Source organism: Salvelinus alpinus, chromosome 19 (genome assembly GCF_045679555.1).
Source record: "Salvelinus alpinus chromosome 19, SLU_Salpinus.1, whole genome shotgun sequence".
Lineage (NCBI taxonomy): Eukaryota > Metazoa > Chordata > Actinopteri > Salmoniformes > Salmonidae > Salvelinus > Salvelinus alpinus.
Window position 1 is genome coordinate 34,548,450 of NC_092104.1, and position 19,819 is coordinate 34,568,268.

At 43.1% G+C, this 19,819-nt stretch overlaps 1 protein-coding gene across 1 annotated transcript in view; it reads left to right on the forward strand.

The window, feature by feature from the left end:
- The window catches only part of LOC139545418 (glutamine--fructose-6-phosphate aminotransferase [isomerizing] 1), a 28,328-nt gene extending 11,228 nt beyond the window's left edge, over positions 1–17,100 (forward strand). The window contains exons 15-19 of the mRNA XM_071353162.1: positions 6,660–6,774; positions 13,606–13,733; positions 14,259–14,426; positions 14,908–15,069; positions 15,194–17,100. Of these exons, the coding sequence (XP_071209263.1) occupies positions 6,660–6,774; positions 13,606–13,733; positions 14,259–14,426; positions 14,908–15,069; positions 15,194–15,238 (618 nt within the window). The 3' untranslated portion in view covers positions 15,239–17,100. The remainder of the gene's footprint in view (positions 1–6,659; positions 6,775–13,605; positions 13,734–14,258; positions 14,427–14,907; positions 15,070–15,193) is intronic.
- Positions 17,101–19,819: the final 2,719 nt, after the last annotated feature.

Below are 19,819 nucleotides of genomic sequence, written 5' to 3' on the forward strand. Positions count from 1 at the left end.
AGAGGCTCAGAACGCACCCTTGTGGGGCCCCAGTGTTGAGGATCAGCGGGGTGGAGATGTTGTTACCTACCCTCACCACCTGGGGGCGGCCCGTCAGGAAGTCCAGGACCCAGTTGCACAGGGCGGGGTCGAGACCCAGGGTCTCGAGCTTGATGACGAGTTTGGAGGGTACTATGGTGTTAAATGCTGAGCTGTAATCGATGAACAGCATTCTCACATGGGTATTCCTCTTGTCCAGATGGGTTAGGGCAGTGTGCAGTGTGGTTGCGATTGCGTCGTCTGTGGACCTATTGGGTCGGTAAGCAAATTGGAGTGGGTCTAGGGTGTCCGGTAGGGTGGAGGTGATATGGTCCTTGACTAGTCTCTCAAAGCACTTCATGATGACGGAAGTGAGTGCTACGGGGCGGTAGTCGTTTAGCTCAGTTACCTTAGCTTTCTTGGGAACAGGAACAATGGTGGCCCTCTTGAAGCATGTGGGAACAGCAGACTGGGATAAGGATTGATTGAATATGTCCGTAAACACACCAGCCAGCTGGTCTGCGCATGCTCTGAGGACGCGGCTGGGAATGCCGTCTGGGCCTGCAGCCTTGCGAGGGTTAACACGTTTAAATGTTTTACTCACCTCGGCTGCAGTGAAGGAGAGCCCGCAGGTTTTGGTAGGGGGCCGTGTCAGTGGCACTGTATTGTCCTCAAAGCGGGCAAAAAAGTTGTTTAGCCTGTCTGGGAGCAAGACATCCTGGTCCGCGACGGGGCTGGTTTTCTTTTTGTAATCCGTGATTGACTGTAGACCCTGCCACATACCTCTTGTGTCTGAGCTGTTGAATTGCGACTCGATTTTGTCTCTGTACTGAGACTTAGCCTGTTTGATTGCCTTGCGGAGAGAATAGCTACACTGTTTGTATTCGGTCATGCTTCCGGTCACCTTGCCCTGGTTAAAAGCAGTGGTTCGCGCTTTCAGTTTCACGCGAATGCTGCCGTCAATCCACGGTTTCTGGTTTGGGAATGTTTTTATCGTTGCTGTGGGTACGACATCGTCAATGCACTTCCTAATGAACTCGCTCACCGAATCAGCATATTCGTCAATATTGTTGTTGGACGAGATGCGGAACATATTCCAATCCGCGTGATCGAAGCAGTCTTGAAGCGTGGATTCAGATTGGTCGGACCAGCGTTGAACAGACCTGAGCGCGGGAGCTTGTTGTTTGAGTTTCTGTTTGTAGGCTGGAATCAACAAAATGGAGTCGTGGTCAGCTTTTCCGAAAGGGGGGCGGGGGAGGGCCTTATAAGCGTCGCGGAAATTAGTATAACAATGGTCTAGTGTTTTTCCAGCCCTGGTAGCACAATCGATATGCTGATAGAATTTAGGGAGTTTTGTTTTTAGATTAGCCTTGTTAAAATCCCCAGCTACGATGAATGCAGCCTCAGGGTGTGTGGTTTCCAGTTTACAAAGAGTCAGATAAAGTTCGTTCAGGGCCATCGATGTGTCTGCTTGGGGGGGAATATATACGGCTGTGATTATGATTGAAGAGAATTCCCTTGGTAGATAATGCGGTCGACATTTGATTGTGAGGAGTTCTAGATCAGGTGAACAGAATGACTTGAGTTCCTGTGTGTTGTTATGATGATCACACCACTTCTCGTTAATCATAAGGCATACCCCCCCGCCCCTCTTCTTACCGGAAAGATGTTTGTTTCTGTCGGCGCGATGCATGAAGAAACCAGCTGGCTGCACCGACTCCGTTAGCGTCCCTTGAGTTAGCCATGTTTCCGTGAAGCAGAGCACGTTGCAATCCCTGATGTCTCTCTGGAATGCTACCCGTGCTCGGATTTCATCAACCTTATTGTCAAGAGACTGGACATTGGCGAGTAGTATGCTAGGGAGTGGAGCGCGATGTGCCCGTCTCCGAAGCCTGACCACGAGACCGCCTCGTTTTCCCCTTTTTCGGCGTCGCACAGGGTCGCCGGCTGGGATCAGATCCATTGTATTGGGTGGAAGGCAAAACACTGGATCCGTTTCGGGAAAGTCATATTCCTGGTAGGAACGATGATGAGTTGACGTTAATCGTATATTCAGTAGTTCCTCCCGACTGTATGTAATGAAACCTAAGATTACCTGGGGTACCGATGTAAGAAATAACACGTAAAAAAACAAAATACTGCATATTTTCCAAGGAACGCGAAGCGAGGCGGCCATCTCTTTTCGGCGCCGGAAGTTAACAGTTATTTAGCTCCAGAGTGTGTCAGTTGGTCAGACTGCATTAGGGTTTTTGGAGATGAATGGAACTCACTACCGAGTTCCAAACTGCCTGTGGAAGCAACGCCAGCACAATAACTGTTCATCGGGAGCTTCATGAAATGGGTTTCCATGGCCGAGCAGCCACACACAAGCCTAAGATAAGCATGTGCAATGCCAAGCATCAGCTGGAGTGGAGTAAAGCTTGCCGCCATTGGACTCTGGAGCAGTGGAAACGTGTTCTCTGGAGTGATGAATTACATTTTACCATATGGCAGTCTGGCGGACGAATCAAGCTTGGCGGATGACAGGAGAAAGCTACCTGCCCCAATGCATAGGGCCAACTGTAAAGTTCGTTTGAGGAGAAATAATGGTCTTGTGCTGTTTTTCATGTTTCGGTCTAGGCCCCTTAGTTCCAGTGAAGGGAAATCTTCTGTGCTTCCAACTTTGTGGCAACAGTTTGGGTAAGGCCCTTTCCTGTTTCAGCATGACAATGCCCCCATGTATAAAGCGAGCTGCATACAAAATTATTTGCAGAGGTCAGAGTGGAAGAACCTGACTGGCCTGCACAGAGCCCTGACCTCAACCCCATCGAATACATTTGGAATTAATTGGAAAACCGACTGTGCGCCAGGCCTAATTGCCCAACATCAGTGATTGACCTCACTAATGCTCTTGTGGCTGAATGGAAGCAAGTCCCCACAGCAATGTTCCAACATCTAGTGGAAAGCCTTCCCAGAAGAGTGGAGGCTGTTATAGCAGCAATGGAGGGACCAACTACATATTAATGCCCAAGATTTTGGAATGTAATGTTCGACGAGCAGGTGTCCACATACTTTTGGTCATGTAGTGTACTTATTTTTGCAATAACAGGATGTTTATGCCAATATACTGCACTGTTGGTTTTCTGTATAGTTAATGCAAACCCTGAAGCACTTGGGGACTAATGTCAATACATAGTACATGTACAGTTGAAGTCGGAAGTTTACATACACTTAGGTTGGAGTCATTAACTCGTTTTTCAACCACTCCACAAATTTCTTGTTAACAAACTATAGTTTTGGCAAGTCGGTTAGGACATCTACTTTGTGCATGACACAAGTCATTTTTCCAATGATTGTTTACAGACAGATTATTTCACTTATAACTCACTGTATCACAATTCCATTGGGTCAGAAGTTTACATACACTAAGTTGACAGCGCCTTTAAATAGCTTGGAAAATTCCAGATAATGATGTCATGACTTTAGAAGCTTCTGATAGGCTAATTGACATCATTTGAGTCAATTGGAGGTGTACCTGTGGATGTATCTCAAGGCCTACCTTCAAACTCAGTGCCTCTTTGCTTAACATCATGGGAAAATCAAAAGAAATCTGCCAAGACCTGAGAAAACAAAATTGTAGACCTCCACAAGTCTGGTTCATCCTTGGGAGCAATTTCCAAACACCTGAAGGTACCACGTTCATCTGTACAAACAATAGTACGCAAGTATAAACACCATGGCCGTCATACCGCTCAGGAAGGAAACGCGTTCTTTCTCATAGAGATGAATGTACTTTGATGCGAAAAGTGCAAATCAATCCCAGAACAACAGCAAAGGACCTTGTGAAGATGCTGGCGGAAACAGTAAAACAGCCCTATATCGACAACCTGAAAGGCCGCTCAGCAAGGAAGAAGCCACTGCTCCAAAACCGCAATAAAAAAGCCAGTCTACGGTTTGCAACTGCACATGGGGACAAAGATCGTACTTTTTGGAGAAATGTCCTCTGGTCTGATGAAACAAAAATATAACTTTTGCCATAATGACCATCGTTATGTTTGGAGGAAAAAGGGGGAGGCTTGCAAGCCGAAGAACACCATCCTAACCTTGAAGCACGGGGGTGGCAGCATCATGTTGTGGGGGTGCTTTGCTGCAGGAGGGACTGGTGCACTTCACAAAATAGATGGCATCATGAGGCAGGGAAATGTTGCTTCAATATATTCACAGCATCTCAAGACATCAGTCAGGAAGTTAAAGCTTGGTCGCAAATGGGTCTTCCAAATGGGCAATGACCCCAAGCATACTTCCACAGTTGTGGGAAAATGACTTAAGGACAACAAAGTCAACGTATTGGAGTGGCCATCACAAAGCCCTGACCTCAACCCTATTGAAAAATGTGTGGGCAGAACTGAAAAAGTGTGTGCGAGCAAGGAGGCCTACAAACCTGACTCAGTTACACCAGCTCTGTCAGGAGGAATGGGCCAAAATTCACCCAACTTATTGTGGGAAGCTTGTGGAAGGCTACCCAAAACGTTTGACCCAAGTTAAACAATTTAAAGGCAATGCTACCAAATACTAATTGAGTGTATGTAAACTTCTGACCCACTGGGAATGTGATCAAAGAAATAAAAGCTGAAATAAATCATTCTTTCTACTATTATTCTGACATTTCATATTCTTAAAATAAGTTGGTGATCCTAACTGACCTAAGACAGAATTTTTACTGGGATTAAATGTCAGGAATTTTGAAACTGAGTTTAAATGTATTTGGTTAAGGTGTATGTAAACTTTTGACTTCAACTGTAGTTGACCCCTCTTTCTCTTGAAATGAGAGATCTTCCTCTGAGAAGTTTCTGGATCCTTTCGGAAGAGGTTATTTGAAACGGCTATATGCCACTGCCCTACACAGAACACATAGTGCCTGATATTCTCATCTTTACACTGTAAAATGTAGGAATCTATGGTTCCCCTCTACTCTGAGCAGTGATCCTACAGTTTGCCGGAGTGGGGTTGTAGATGACTAGAGTGAGTTCCACTCAGCAGTGGAGTCCTAGCTGCAGAGAAAAAAAGAGGCAGGTCCCTCCCTTCTCAGGCTTGGCTCAGGGACCCTCCAGTAGGTCCAAGTCTCCAGCACAGAGCAGAAAGCCTGCAGAGCACGTCTCAAAGACGCCATCCTTTTCAGGCCCACACACCCAACCCAGAACAGCACAGCTCATCACGTCAGAGGAAATGAAGTATTTCACCCGCTGCTCAATACACGCTCCCGCTGTCTCCGTTCGTGGTAACTTTTCATAATAATAATATTATTCAGATTAACCTTTTGGGGGACATTCAACTGGATGCCTCTGGTGACGGCTTGTTTTTATGATTCGTCCCAGAATCGAGGCTGTCCTCAGTACTAGGCCTGCTGAACAATGTCCGGGAGAATGAAGGGGGTGGCTTTGCTCAGCTCCACACCTCTTGTATATATTTCACCACTCACTTCACCCCCTTAGCCAAACAATGGTTATTGTGGGAGTGAATGTAAGAAAATGAGAGCCTACTGTGGTCTTTGTCCAAATAGAACATTTGGAGCATGCTTGTACACTTTTAAATATTTTATGTAACTGCTTGTCATGCTGTATTGCCTGACATGAGGAGGAATGCTGCAGCAGATTGAGGCCTCTGGGACATGGTTGCGTCAGTGTGTGACAGGCTAGCATGTGGCGTGAGCTGCTTTTCTCTGTCGACATTCTGGACAGAGTGATGGGGGCTTTAACATGGTAGAGGACCATGGCTGTGGCTTTAATATATGGATTAAATGCACTGCCACAAATCTGAGTGGATGGCGAGGACTGTCAGAGATGTAAGGCCCTGTGGTTGCAGTGCTGTCAATGAAAATAGCTGTGTGAATGTTTTACAACCATGCCCTTGGGCCTTGGCTTTAGATGCTGGCACTCCTGTGTCCAGGGGTCCCGTCAAATGACTTGGCTCCTCTTGAAGAACATTGATTTAAATCTCCCAAACGGGCTCAGCGAGCCTTCTAACATCATCCTCCCTCCCTCCAAGAGCGGGAAGGAAGGATGATGACTGCAGGCTTGGGCTGAGACTTGTGAGTGGTAGTGCCATTTTTCAGAAGCATAAACATCATGGTTACTCTCTTCAGTTCTAGTTAGGGCCAGCTGTTTCTGTGCTGTTTGTTTTTCTGGTGTCTTATTGTCAGGGGATGTGTTCATCGGTAGGGTTGCCAGATTGTGTGCTCATAATGCTAGCTAGCTCTCCACTGTCCTGTCCTGCAGTCAAGGTCCTATCTGTGTAGGCCTATCGGTGTCCAGCCCAGCTCTCCATCCACATTTCATCAGGTCCACATTATTATTGTGGAGCTGGAGACCAGCGCTGGCAACCAAAGCAGGCGGACAAGACGCTACAGCTCCAATAACTGTACTGCAAAGCAAACACCCAGGCGTGTTGCTGAGCTCAGGATTCTGTCAACTCTGGCACAGAATAGAGAGAGAAGACTGTAAGGATGCCTTTTGTTTCAATCCAGCAGCCCTAGATAGGTGACAATCACATTTCTGAGAGGGAACAGCAGCTGGGCGACACCTGGGACCTCAAGCTTTCTGTACTTTCTGTCTGATTCCACCCAGAGCATTAAATGCATTATGTCTGTGTGTTCTGTTTTGCAGGCCTACACCAGTCAGTTTGTGGCTCTGATCATGTTTGCGCTGTTGATGTGTGATGACAGGATCTCCATGCAGCCACGGCGACGTGAGATCATCCAGGGCCTGAGAGTTCTGCCAGGTAGGCCAGACCTCATGCACATCTACCAAGACATTGCATTGTACTGTTCATGACCATAAACGCTAATGTCGCTAATGTGTGATGCTCACAGGGATGTGCAGATTCTTTGACACTTGTTGTACTGTAATATAGACAGCAGCAGGTAATGGTCGGGGGCGGGGTTAATGGTCGGAGTCGGGGGTACAGTGGTTCCTCCTTTTAAAAGTTGTGTCATACTGCAGCACACCTTGCGGGCTGCTGCAGCATTCTATTGAATTGTCAGTCATTTTTACCATTAATGCAAGTTAGTGCTAGTTTGACCACCAGAGGGGGTCTTTGAGAAACATTTGATAGTCTTCAATATTGGCATTACTAGAGAATTTTAAACCTTTTTTTGTAGGAACATAGTATATGGGATTGATTTGAAGAAATGTTGATTAATTAATTAGATTAATATTATGGTGTTTCTATTCCAAGAAAAACTAAACCCTTAGGGTTTCCATTAGGATGGAACGGAAAATATGGCGCCGTACAACGTGATGGTCGGGAGTAGGCTACAGTTCTAAGAACATAAGAGGATTGGAGGATTATAAATTAATATCTAAGGGGCATAACATTTCCACACCCTAATTGTAGTGTAACCAATACCCAAACGGAGATTCAGTGAAAAAAAAAATCTCATTGATTTATGAAGACCAGTCCCCATGCTTGTCTCAGAGCAGCGAGAAATTATGCTGAAATTGTTATTGCTTCAAATCCTATTGCTTCTAACTTCAATATGCTCTTTAAATAAATTAGATATACCACTTTTAACAGCACATTACTCAACGCTAGTGAGACTCATTTCGACTACTGTAGGCTTACAGTATATCAACAAAAAAATGACATGACTCTCTGCCAATAGTTACATTTAGAGGATTGGAGGATTCTAAATGAATATCTAAGGGGCATTTTCCATTAGGATCTGTGAGAATATCTGAGGTGCTTTTATATCATTCTAAATTAATCAATAATATAATAATCGCTTTGTTTGAAAATTAATGATATTTTGGAGATTATTTAGTTTTCATTTAACCTTGAGTGAGCGAGGGGGGAAAAAGGCCATTCTTGAAACATGGGGTGAGACGTTCTCACTAATTTGTAAATAAAGCAAGTTTGTTATTTAGAATTATATCTGGAGAAACCAAAAGCCGCCTCATGGGTCTCCCGGTGGCGGCCGGCACGAGTATCGGACCAGCGTCTGTAGCGACGCGTTTTGCACTTCGATGCAGTGTCTTAGACTGCTGCGCCACCCGGGAGGCCCCATCCATAAAGTTTTTAATGCTGATCAATTGCCTTGCACAAAGTATCAAAATACAGAGAGGTGTTGGTGAAGGTATATTGATTGTCCTGCTAATAGCTCATAATGGAGTATTATAATACTGTACATGGTGTCCAGGTCAGGATAACCAAAACATTTATTTATTAAATACAATCAGAATGAATGTTGGTACTTATTTATTTTGATCCAAAGCCATGAATGAGTGAGTCACTGAGCTTTATGTAGGTGCCAAGGCTATATGATTGTGCCATCAACTTGATATGTATAATGTATAACGATATTTTTTAGATTATTTTGTTTACAAAATCGCTCACTTTCGTTTTTTTGAAATCTGAATAAAGGCTAAAATAATATTTGTAAAGGCCAAAACATTTATTTCTGTTTTTAGAAGGAGATAAACACTGGGACAATTGTGCGACACCCGGTCGGATGTGATACATAATAATACTTTTTCCCCTTCCACATGTTAAAGGTTCCAATTGATAAATGTTTTTTTATCAATTAGAATATTTGAGTCTAACCACAATATTTGTTGTCATTTCTGGTGGATTAAACTGAAATTGCAACCAATCACGGCCGGTTGTGATACAGCCAACCTAAGAAATACATTTGACAATAGAATTCTCCCCCCACCCTCATACTAGGCAAGTCTATTGTCCTGCTAATAGCCAAAATGGTGCTGTACAACATGACCGTGTGTTTGGAAGAGTATTTTCCAGTAAGCAACAATTTGTTTACCTTCATTAGCCTACTTTGTTCCAATATTTGTCATTCAGTGATTTATTCCCATAGTAATTTGTTATTGATCCGTAAGGAAATAGACATCTGTGTTTTGAAAGAGTATTTTTACCATTTTATTAACGAAAGCATAAAGATGCTTTTGAAGAAATACAGTACTGTACAGTATATGCTTTATCTGACATTTTGCGATTGCATAAGGTCGCCCACACGCACTTTAAACATTTGGATAATAAAACATTTAAATCATTTTGAAGATGGAAGCCATCTGCATTTGTTTTTTAGGCTTCTGTGCACTCTGACAAGTAAACATGGGAAAGTGTCTAATTCCTTACATAAGGGAGAGCAGACCATGTCCTTTCTCGGTGACCTCAAGTACGCATTAACTCTGTCTTTAATGCTTTTTTGCATTAGTCATAGACAGAAACTTCAGAGACGCTGTATTAATGATGAACACCCGGAGATTCACTGGTAAACCACATTTGCCTCGGGATCCATCCCAGTTGGTATTCTGTGTCCACTTGTGGTATCTCTCTTCGGTTACACATCCTTGGAACAGCGTAGCGTCCGGACGGCCCTTGCTGTGCTCTGATCCATGTGCACCTTCATCAGATGAGCAGAATGGTACCGCCCTGAGCCCCCATCGTTTACAGTGACCTTTGATAGAAACGGTAGATCAATTAAGAATTAAATGTGACTCAAAACACACAAATGCTGCATACACATTATAAGAATCTAGCAAAACTAACCGCTTTCTTGGCAACCATACGTTTTTCCGGTGCGGCCTGTTGTCCAGCACTTTGTCCACTGATCTCCACAAATGGTTGTCGACATGTTTGTATGCTCTGCAAAAACACATTCACGTTTTTAGTTCACAATTCTTTTTTATTTAACCTTTTATTTATCGATTTTATGACACTGTATGCCTACACACATATATATATATATATATATATATATATATATGAAAGAAAATGCACTGAAACCAAAATACCTTAGTTTTGGTGATCTTCTCAACTCTGGCTCATTTTCAAGTCCTCTTAAATCCTAACACTGGAACGGTTGGCACCATAGAAAGAAGCTGGCTTGATGAAAACGATGTCCATTTCGTCTGGGGGATGTTCACACCTACAGTAGCCTGGCTATAAAGCGTCTATTGTCCTGCTGATAGGGCTACACCTACTACAGTATACTTGTGAAAAACAAGCTGTCCTTCACTACTGTAAATAAAAACACAGCATATTGTTTACTTTCTTTATTGTAACCACAATGTCACAAATCATTTGTATCTACCTTTCCAATTGCTTTTAGAGTTTGGGTTTTGCAAATGTGCATTTTTCATGCCATTTTTTTGTTAAATCCAGTTCGGATTTTAATATAACTTTTGGCTGGCGCCTTTAGTGAGATGTCTAATGCTTTAATATTTAATCATATTTGCCCTCCGAATTCACTTCTAAGGGGCATTTCTTGCGCCATTTTTTTAGTTACATTGTTTTAGTTTGAATGTGCAGACAGGCACTAAGAATAGCGGGAACATTTCCCTAGTCAGCGCTGTTATTAATGCAATGCCCCTTAAAGTGTTGCTCTGTGCCACCCAGTGGGGCGGGGGTCCACCCCCCCTCCTCCCTTCACCATGGGCTAGGTCCGTCTTCTGTGCTCTGCTCTGTGGATCGTGCCTCCTGCCCTCGTGCCTTGAACCTCGTGCGCCTACCGCTATCTCAGGGGATAAAGCTGGAGAACTGCAAGGCAATCCCATTGTGCGCCACTCGCTTGTGAAAAACAGGGTTAATAATATATGTAAGAATATCTAAGGGGCTTTTATATAATTCTAAATTAATTAATAATAATAGATTTGTTTTTAAAAATAACGAGATTTTCGAGATTTTTTTTTTCAAATGTAAAGTGAGCGAGGAGAAAGGCCATTCTTGAACATGGGGTGAGACATTGTTTCTAATTTGTAAATAAAGCCAGTTTGTTATTTAGAATTTATTTCTGTTTTTAGAAGGAGAGAAATCAAAATCCTACCATCACCTCATGGGTCTCCCGTTCGCAGCCGGCACGGGTATTGAACCAGCATCTGGCCAAGGCCTTTGACTCTGTCAATCACCACATCCTCATTGGCAGACTCGACAGCCTTGGTTTCTCTAATGATTGCCTCGCCTGGTTCACCAACTACTTCTCTGATCGAGTTCAGTGTGTCAAATCGGAGGGTCTGTTGTCCGGGCCTCTGGCAGTCTCTATGGGGGTGCCACAGGGTTCAATTCTTGGACCGACTCTCTTCTCTGTTTACATCAATGATGTCGCTCTTGCTGCTGGTGATTCTCTGATCCACCTCTACGCAGACGACACTATTCTGTATACTTCTGGCCCTTCTTTTGACACTGTGTTAACAACCCTCCAGGCGAGCTTCAATGCCATACAACTCTCCTTCCGTGGCCTCCAACTGCTCTTAAATACAAGTAAAACCAAATGCATGCTCTTCAACCGATCGCTGCCTGCTCCTGCCCGCCTGTCCAACATCACTACTTTGGACGGCTCTGACTTAGAATATGTGGACAACTACAAATACCTAGGTGTCTGGTTAGACTGTAAACTCTCCTTCCAGACTCACATCAAACATCTCCAATCCAAAGTCAAATCTAGAATTGGCTTCCTATTCCGCAACAAAGCATCCTTTACTCATGCTGCCAAACATACCCTTGTAAAACTGACCATCCTACCAATCCTCGACTTCGGTGATGTCATTTACAAAATAGCCTCCAAAACCCTACTCAATAAATTGGATGCAGTCTATCACAGTGCCATCCGTTTTGTCACCAAAGCCCCATATACTACCCACCACTGCGACCTGTACACTCTCGTTGGCTGGCCCTCGCTTCATACTCGTCGCCAAACCCACTGGTTCCAGGTCATCTACAAGACCCTGCTAGGTAAAGTCCCCCCTTATCTCAGCTCGCTGGTCACCATAGCAGCACCTACCTGTAGCACGCGCTCCAGCAGGTATATCTCTCTGGTCACCCCCAAAACCAATTCTTCCTTTGGACGCCTCTCCTTCCAGTTCTCTGCTGCCAATGACTGGAACGAACTACAAAAATCTCTGAAACTGGAAACACCTATCTCCCTCACTAGCTTTAAGCACCAGCTGTCAGAGCAGCTCATAGATTACTGCACCTGTACATAACCCATCTACAATTTAGCCCAAACAACTACCTCTTTACCTACTGTATTTATTTATTAATTTATTTTGCTCCTTTGCACCCCATTATTTCTGTCTCTACTTTGCACTTTCTTCCACTGCAAACCAACCATTCCAGTGTTTTTTTAGTTTTTATTTTACTTGCTGTGTTGTACTCACTTCGCCTCCATGGCCTTTTATATTTTTATTTATTTATACATATATTTGTTTGCCTTCACCTCCCTTATCTCACCTCACTTGCTCACATTGTATATAGACTTTTTTTTTTTTTTTAATTTTAAATTTTTTTTTTTTCACTGTATTATTGACTATGTTTGTTTTACTCCATGTGTAACTATGTGTTGTTGTATGTGTCGAACTGCTTTGCTTTATCTTGGCCAGGTCGCAATTGTAAATGAGAACGTGTTCTCAATTTGCCTACCTGGTTAAATAAAGGTTAAATAAATAAAATAAATAAAAATAAATAAAATAAATAAAAATCTATAGCAACGCAGTTTGCACTGTACAGTACTATAAGAGCAAAATAATCCGAACATTTCCACACCCTAATTGTAGTCTAAAGTTTCTCTTAGAATAAAAACCTTAGTATAACAACAGTTTTAGTAAGTAATATTGATGAGTAGTAACAAAAAAACTTGGTTTTCCAGGTGTGTGCTACAGGACAGCGGAATAGCAATTCTTACACTATTGTTCTAAATTCAATCAGCACCTTCATCATTCAGTTCATTGAAATTCAATTTTGAAGTCGTGCACAATTATCAGTTTCTGTGTGGTTTATGTCGCCCATTCATTGTCAGTTAGAGACACAGTAGTGCTTTGGGACCCAAAAGCATAATCGGTGCTCTAACTCCTCCTTGAGCTGGTCTGGAGCAATGAACTAGTGACGCAGTGTACTGTAATAAACCGCAAATGACCTCTAAGTCCCGCAGCATAATCGCAAAACTTTTAGTTGAGAACCACTGTAATGGTCGGAGTCAGGCAGCCAGAGAGAAATGGGGAAAGGACATTCATGTTCGTAGGCCTCCTGGGTCTGTCTCAGTTATCTGGCAGCCACGTCGCTCCAACTTTACTGTTTTTGTTTGAGCAATATGCTTTGATATCAGAGAGCTAATGCAAGGGCTGGGCTGTGGAGGCTTCCTCAGGGAGAGGGAGAGTACAGGGGAGAGGGAGGAGGTTTTAGCAGCTGGGTCAGTCCTGGCACACTCCTCTGGACCCAAAGTCTATGATGGGATTGGGTTTCCCTTATGGTAAGCTAATTTGGTTTGGAATGCCACACTGCTCTTTCCCTCTCCCCTGACCCAAGCCCCCAAGACCTGTTAACAGTGGCTTGCTGGTTTGTGCCATAGGATGGGTGTTAGTACTGTAAACCGTCTCATCCAGGGGGTTGGTGTGATAATCTATTTTCTGACGTGTTGTTTGAAGGCAGATCATTACGTTTTTGTTTCTCCCAGATGTATTGGAATATTATCAGCTAATATGATCTACCTCCTTTTTGTCTGTTTGTACTTGTCTATCTGTGCCTTCTCTTGTCCCCTCTCTCACTGTGTGTGTGTGTATATGCCTGCTCCTGTCCTCTCTGTCTCTCTGTGTGTGTCAGACCTGATCAAGGAGGTGCTGAGTCTGGATGATGAGATCCAGAGACTGGCCGCAGAGCTGTACCAGCAGAAGAGTGTTCTCATCATGGGCCGAGGCTACCACTACGCCACCTGCTTGGAGGGAGCACTGGTCAGCACGCCTACCTCTAGCTCCCCTTCGTAAAGCTATCATAATGTCTTCAGACATGAATTCTACTGGATTCTCCATTCTCAACTCCTAAATGAGATTATCATCACTTTCTAATAGCCCACAATAAGCCTCTGCACAGCTGTGTAGAAAATGTTCTGCCTCAGCCTCACGCAAGCCCTAGTGGAGCCTAGCCTGCAGGAATGTCTGCTGAAGTGTTTTGGATCACAGCAACTAATTAGACTGATCTAGAAACGTCTCTCTTGCATAATTGCAACAACACTCCACGTTATTTATGGATTCTTAAAGTACTATGTATTTCCAATCCTCCAGTATCTCAAAAAGAGGCACACAAATGTGAAGGGAAATTGTTGGCTTAGTGTGCTGTACTCCTCAGTCTGTCCTAGTGTTCCCAGGCCAGTCTACTGATCCCTTTAGAATTTAAGATAAGATACTTGGATTGTGTGTATGGGAGTTGCAGTGAGTGGCTTCCTATCTGACTGAGGTGTTTGTGCCTCTCCTCTCCAGAAAATCAAGGAGATCACGTACATGCACTCAGAGGGCATCCTGGCTGGGGAGCTGAAGCACGGCCCTCTGGCCCTGGTCGACAAACTCATGCCCGTCATCATGATCATCATGAGAGACCACACCTACACCAAGTGTCAGAACGCACTTCAGCAGGTGGTGGCCCGCGCGGTAAGAACTGCCAACACACACGCAATATCTCGAAACACACGATTTAGCTTTCCACCCCCCAGCTGTTTGAAGGTTGGAACCACAGTAAACCATTGCCAATTATGTTATCTGGTTGTTAAAATGGTAGATTTTACTACCTGTTGTAGTGACCACTTACCTTCCAGTGTAAAATAAATATGACTCAAAGACGACATGGATATTAAGTGCTTTATGCACACATACTTTACACATGAGATGTTTTTACAGTAACATCAAAAGGACCTCACAATTCCATTCACCACAATAAAGTGGGAGGAGTTATTTCACCATGACATCACCACTCTCACTAATCTACCACAGATGTGGACCTGAGATTTGGGTCTGCGACATGAAAAGAAGGGAAGGACCAAACTATCACGTTCACATTTCCAAACTGAACTACAGGTAAAAGGAAATGACACGCGGCGTTGTACTGGAAACATGCCATTTGTTTGGTTTACAGGGCCGACCCATCGTGATCTGTGACAAGGATGACTATGAAACTGCCAAGTGCTCAAGCCGCACCATCAAAGTGCCGCACTGTGTGGACTGTCTGCAGGGCGTTCTGAGTGTCATCCCCCTGCAGCTGCTCTCCTTCCACCTGGCTGTGCTCAGGGGCTTTGACGTGAGTACTGCACGGTCACTGAGTTGGGTTCTTACTGTAGGCCTTCATAACGGGTAGTCTATTTCTTAGGGTATTTCTTATAACTTGGCAAATTTAGAAATGTCTAACGCTTCTCCCAATACAGGTGGATTTCCCAAGGAACCTGGCCAAGTCTGTGACGGTAGAGTGAAACAGGCCATTTGAAGCCCCAAAAACCCATTTCACCTCACATACATACATACATACATACATACATACATAAATACATACGTAGTACGCAGGAACAGCTGTCACATGGATACCAAGAGGAGCAGAGAGAGCACACTTTCCTGTTTTATGTCTTGTGTCATATATTTTTATGCAATTGTTACTCTTGTACTCTTAGCATTCTGTATCACTGTCACTTCTCTCAACACATTTGAAGGCATTGTTATGAATTGTGTTGTTTTTTTTTGTCAAGTGTGGTAAGGTAAGGGTTGGCAGTAATGTTGGCATTTAGGAGCTCACATCGGTTACTGGAGTGTATGCAGTTAATGAATCAACTAAAGGAAAGACGGAAAAATATCTATTTTCTAAAGGAAACTAAAGGAAAAACTGAGCTATTTTGGATGATGCCCAACAGTGCTCATAACTGAAATGTGCACATCTTTTCAATGTTGAGTACTTGCAGCTGGTTTTTCAGTTAATTCAGCTGTTTGTTGGCTGAAGTCAAGAGTCTATATGAAATTCTTACTGAAGTTACTGGTTCTTTTGGTGTTTCATTGGTGCAATGATTTTTGGTCTATTGAGATCAGTTTTCTTTGGCAGCTAGAACATCTATAAGTGTCATTTGAAATGTTTCTGTTACTTTTGTGTATGTTGAGTGAAGTCTTAAATCATTCCGAGTCATATTGTAGTCCTGACTCTAAATCTGAAGTGCTTCCAGGAAGAAAGTGTCAAGTCATGCTTTAGTCTACTGACCTGTGCCAGAGGCTATTGAGAACTCCCCCCTTGTTTTCCTCGGAATGCCATAATGACAAATTATTTTGGATTTGTAACTTGTAAAATTTTTGAATGTTTTATAGTACAATAAGAAACTTGTAACATACTTCCTTGTGTATACTATTGTGTAATGTTTTTAGTCCTTGGATAGGTTACAAAAGCAACTTGCAGTGATGCACTCCTTGTGGTTTGGCAGACCTCCTATAGGAGAGTTAACAAACTCTTGCCTAAACCATGTTGAGCATCTGAATGATTGACTGTCCTGGCATAATAATCATGCTTTTAAAATTCTAACAGCTACTGTGTCTGAGAGACATGCTTTGAATCATTTACCCAATAATTTGAAAGATGGCACCGTACAATGTTAGAAATCTACAATGAAGACGAGTGAAACATTGAAATGATCACTTATCTCTCTAAGCCTATTGTCATTGTGACTTGGTGGAAGTGTAGCAATATTCCAAACTCTTCAATTTCACTGGTCTTGTTGACCTATTTTCTGCCTTGTTGCTTAGGAGGCTCAATTTGGGTCTCTGGTCTACAATATAACTCTAAATAGAAGAAAAAGAACCAAGTGAAATGAAGTTGCTGCTCAGAGCACAATTTGCACCAACATTTTGCCTACCCCATGCCCTGCCACCATACCGATTTTTAATTGCAATATTGGGACCATTTTTTTTCTTCTACATTTCTATTAATTTGTACGTTTCTCATTTTGTTTACTTGGTAGAAAGCTTTTTTATATATTATTGAAGTTATTAGTTGATCTGAATGTGACTGACATTCGAGATGTCCCCTGTACCCAAAAAAGGTCACTGTATTTTACAATCGATTATGCAGTCAGAAACCAAAACACCTTTTCTATGTTAATTTTGCTTTGAGTAACCAAAGGTATGGTTTTAGAGATTATGTTCATAGGGGTTTGTGTGTACTGTAAGTGGTCTGTCCAGAAGAGGCCTACAGGGCAATACAGCAAGCTTGTTAAAATATGTAGCTGCTATTTTAGATGGAACTCAACATGTCAGCTGTGTGTTCTCCCAAATGTCTAATAAATGAGTCTTTATAAACCAAGGTTGAAGCAAAGCAGATACTGGTTTGTATGTAACATCACGGAGAAGAAAAAATACTTTCTATATAATGGGCTATTTAGTTATTTTTTTGTATTTCACTTTTCACCTTTTCAGTTTAAGATCTTTGTCTTGCTGTCGCAATCAAGCCTTAAAATTGTACCTTTTAGGCAAATCACCTGAAAAGTGGTCTCTATTCAGCCTTTGCATCTGTTTCTTCTTAATTGTATTGCATTTACTGAGCCAGTGTACTGTATGCGCCCACGTTGACTAAAGACCCTAGCAAAGACCCAGTTTTAAACTGGACATGGTGCTATTCGAAGTGATTTAGTAACCCATGTAAAATTGCAGGTGTTTGACAGGTTTTTAGACTTGAAGTATGGACAAGGGAACCACTTTAGAGTCTTTCTATAAATAACGGGGCCAATGTGTGACATTGGGATCAAAATTTCTAAATGGTTTGAAATAAAAAGGCTTTTCATGCAGTTCCACATGTGTACTTAAAGGAATAAAAGTGAATATATGCAAATTGACTCAACTCCTATACAACAACATGGGCCTGGGACTATACATCCTTTAAGCAAGGTTCATACAGACATTGGCAAGTTGAATTCAGGACTTTCAGGGATTTTTTTCAGGCACTTATTTGTAATTTTCAAAGACCTTTTATGTTATACAATTGTATAATTTATATAGTGCCTTCAGAAAGTATTCAAACCCCTTGACTTTTTCCACATTTTGTTAGCCTGAATTCAAAATGGATTAAATAGATTTATTTTTTTAAGCTTGCCATAACGAAGGGGTAGAGTACCTATTTACTCAAGACATTTCAGCTTTAGAATGTTTTTAAATTTGTAAACATTTCTAAAAACAATTCCACTTTGACATCATGTTGTATTGTGTGTAGGTCAGTAACCAAAACAAAATATCTGCATTGTAACACAACAAAATGTGGAAAAAGTCAAGGGGTGTGAATAATTTCTGAATGCACTGTAATTGTACATATAGGGCCTAATATAGAACCCCCCCCCCCCCCCCCCACACACACACAAAAAAAAAAAGCATGCAAAAAAAAGTGTGCCAATGCATTGATATTCAAATTATTATTAATACAATTCTAAAATATGTGAGAATAATGAGGACATTGCCTGACTAAATAGACTGGATGCATGCATGGTGATTGAGGACTGAGTGTGGGAAACTCTGAAGTAGTGTACCTGGGGGGGCCTCAGGACCTAGTTTTGGAACCCTGCTTTAGTTTATAGAAAGACTCATTAACATTCAGCTCCTGCAACATATGTTGGAAACTATTGTGGGAGTGGGGCACTTTATGATCTGATTTACTAGAACTGATGTAATAAAATAAGTACTTCTCTTTCGGTGTCTTTTTAGAGTCTTTAATATTGACAGTGGGATTAGGTACTCCCAAGAAGTATGCCCCTGGAGGAACAACTTCAAATCCAATTTATTTATAAAGCCCTTCTTACATCAGTTGATATCTCAAAGTGCTGTACAGAAACACAGCCTAAAACCCCAAACAGCAAGCAATGCGGTGTAGAAGCACGGTGGCTAGGAAAAACTCCCTAGAAAGGCCAGAACCTAGGAAGAGGAACCAGGCTATGAGGGGTGGCCAGTTCTCTTCTGGCTGTGCCGGGTGGAGATTATAACAGAACATGGCCAAGATGTTCAAATGTTCATAGATGACCAGTAGGGTCAAATAATAATAATCACAGTGGTTGTCGAGGGTGCAACTGGTCAGCACCTCAGGAGTAAATGTCAGTTGGCTTTTCATAGCCGATCATTCAGAGTATCTCTACCGCTCCTGCTGTCTCTAGAGAGTTGAAAACAGCAGGTCTGGGACAGGTAGCACGTCCGGTGAACAGGTCAGGGTTCCATAGCCGCAGGCAGATCAGTTGAAACTGGAGCAGCAGCACGGCCAGGTGGACTGGGGACAGCAAGGAGTCATCAGGCCAGGTAGTCCTGAGGCATTAGAGAGAGCATACTTAAATTCACACAGGACACCAGATTAGGCAGGAGAAATACTCCAGATATAACAGACTGACCCTAGCCCCCCAACACAAACTACTGCAGCATAAATACTGGAGGCTGAGACAGGAGGGGTCGGGATACACTGTGGCCCCATCTGACGATACCCCCGGACAGGGCCAAACAGGCAGGATATAACCCCACCCACTTTGCCAAAGCACAGCCCCCACACCACTAGAGGGATATCTTCAACCACCAACTTACCATCCTGAGACAAGGCCGAGTATAGCCAACAAAGATCTCTGCCACGGCACAACCCAAGGGGGGGCGCCAACCCAGACAGAAAGATCACGTCAGTGACTCAACACACTCAAGTGACGCAACCCTCCTAGGGACAGCATGGACGAGCACCAGTAAGCCAGTGACTTAGCCCCTGTAATAGGGTTAGAGGCAGAGAATCCCAGTGGAGAGAGGGGAACCGGCCAGGCAGAGACAGCAAGGGAGGTTCGTTGCTCCAGTGCCTTTCCGTTCACCTTCACACTCCTGGGCCAGACTACACTCAATCATAGGACCTACTGAAGAGATGAGTCTTCAAGACTTAAAGGTTGAGACCGAGTCTGCGTCTCTCACATGGGTAGGCAGACCATTCCATAAAAATGGAGCTCTATAGGAGAAAGCCCTGCCTCCAGCTGTTTGCTTAGAAATTCTAGGGTCAGTTAGGAGGCCTGCGTCTTGTG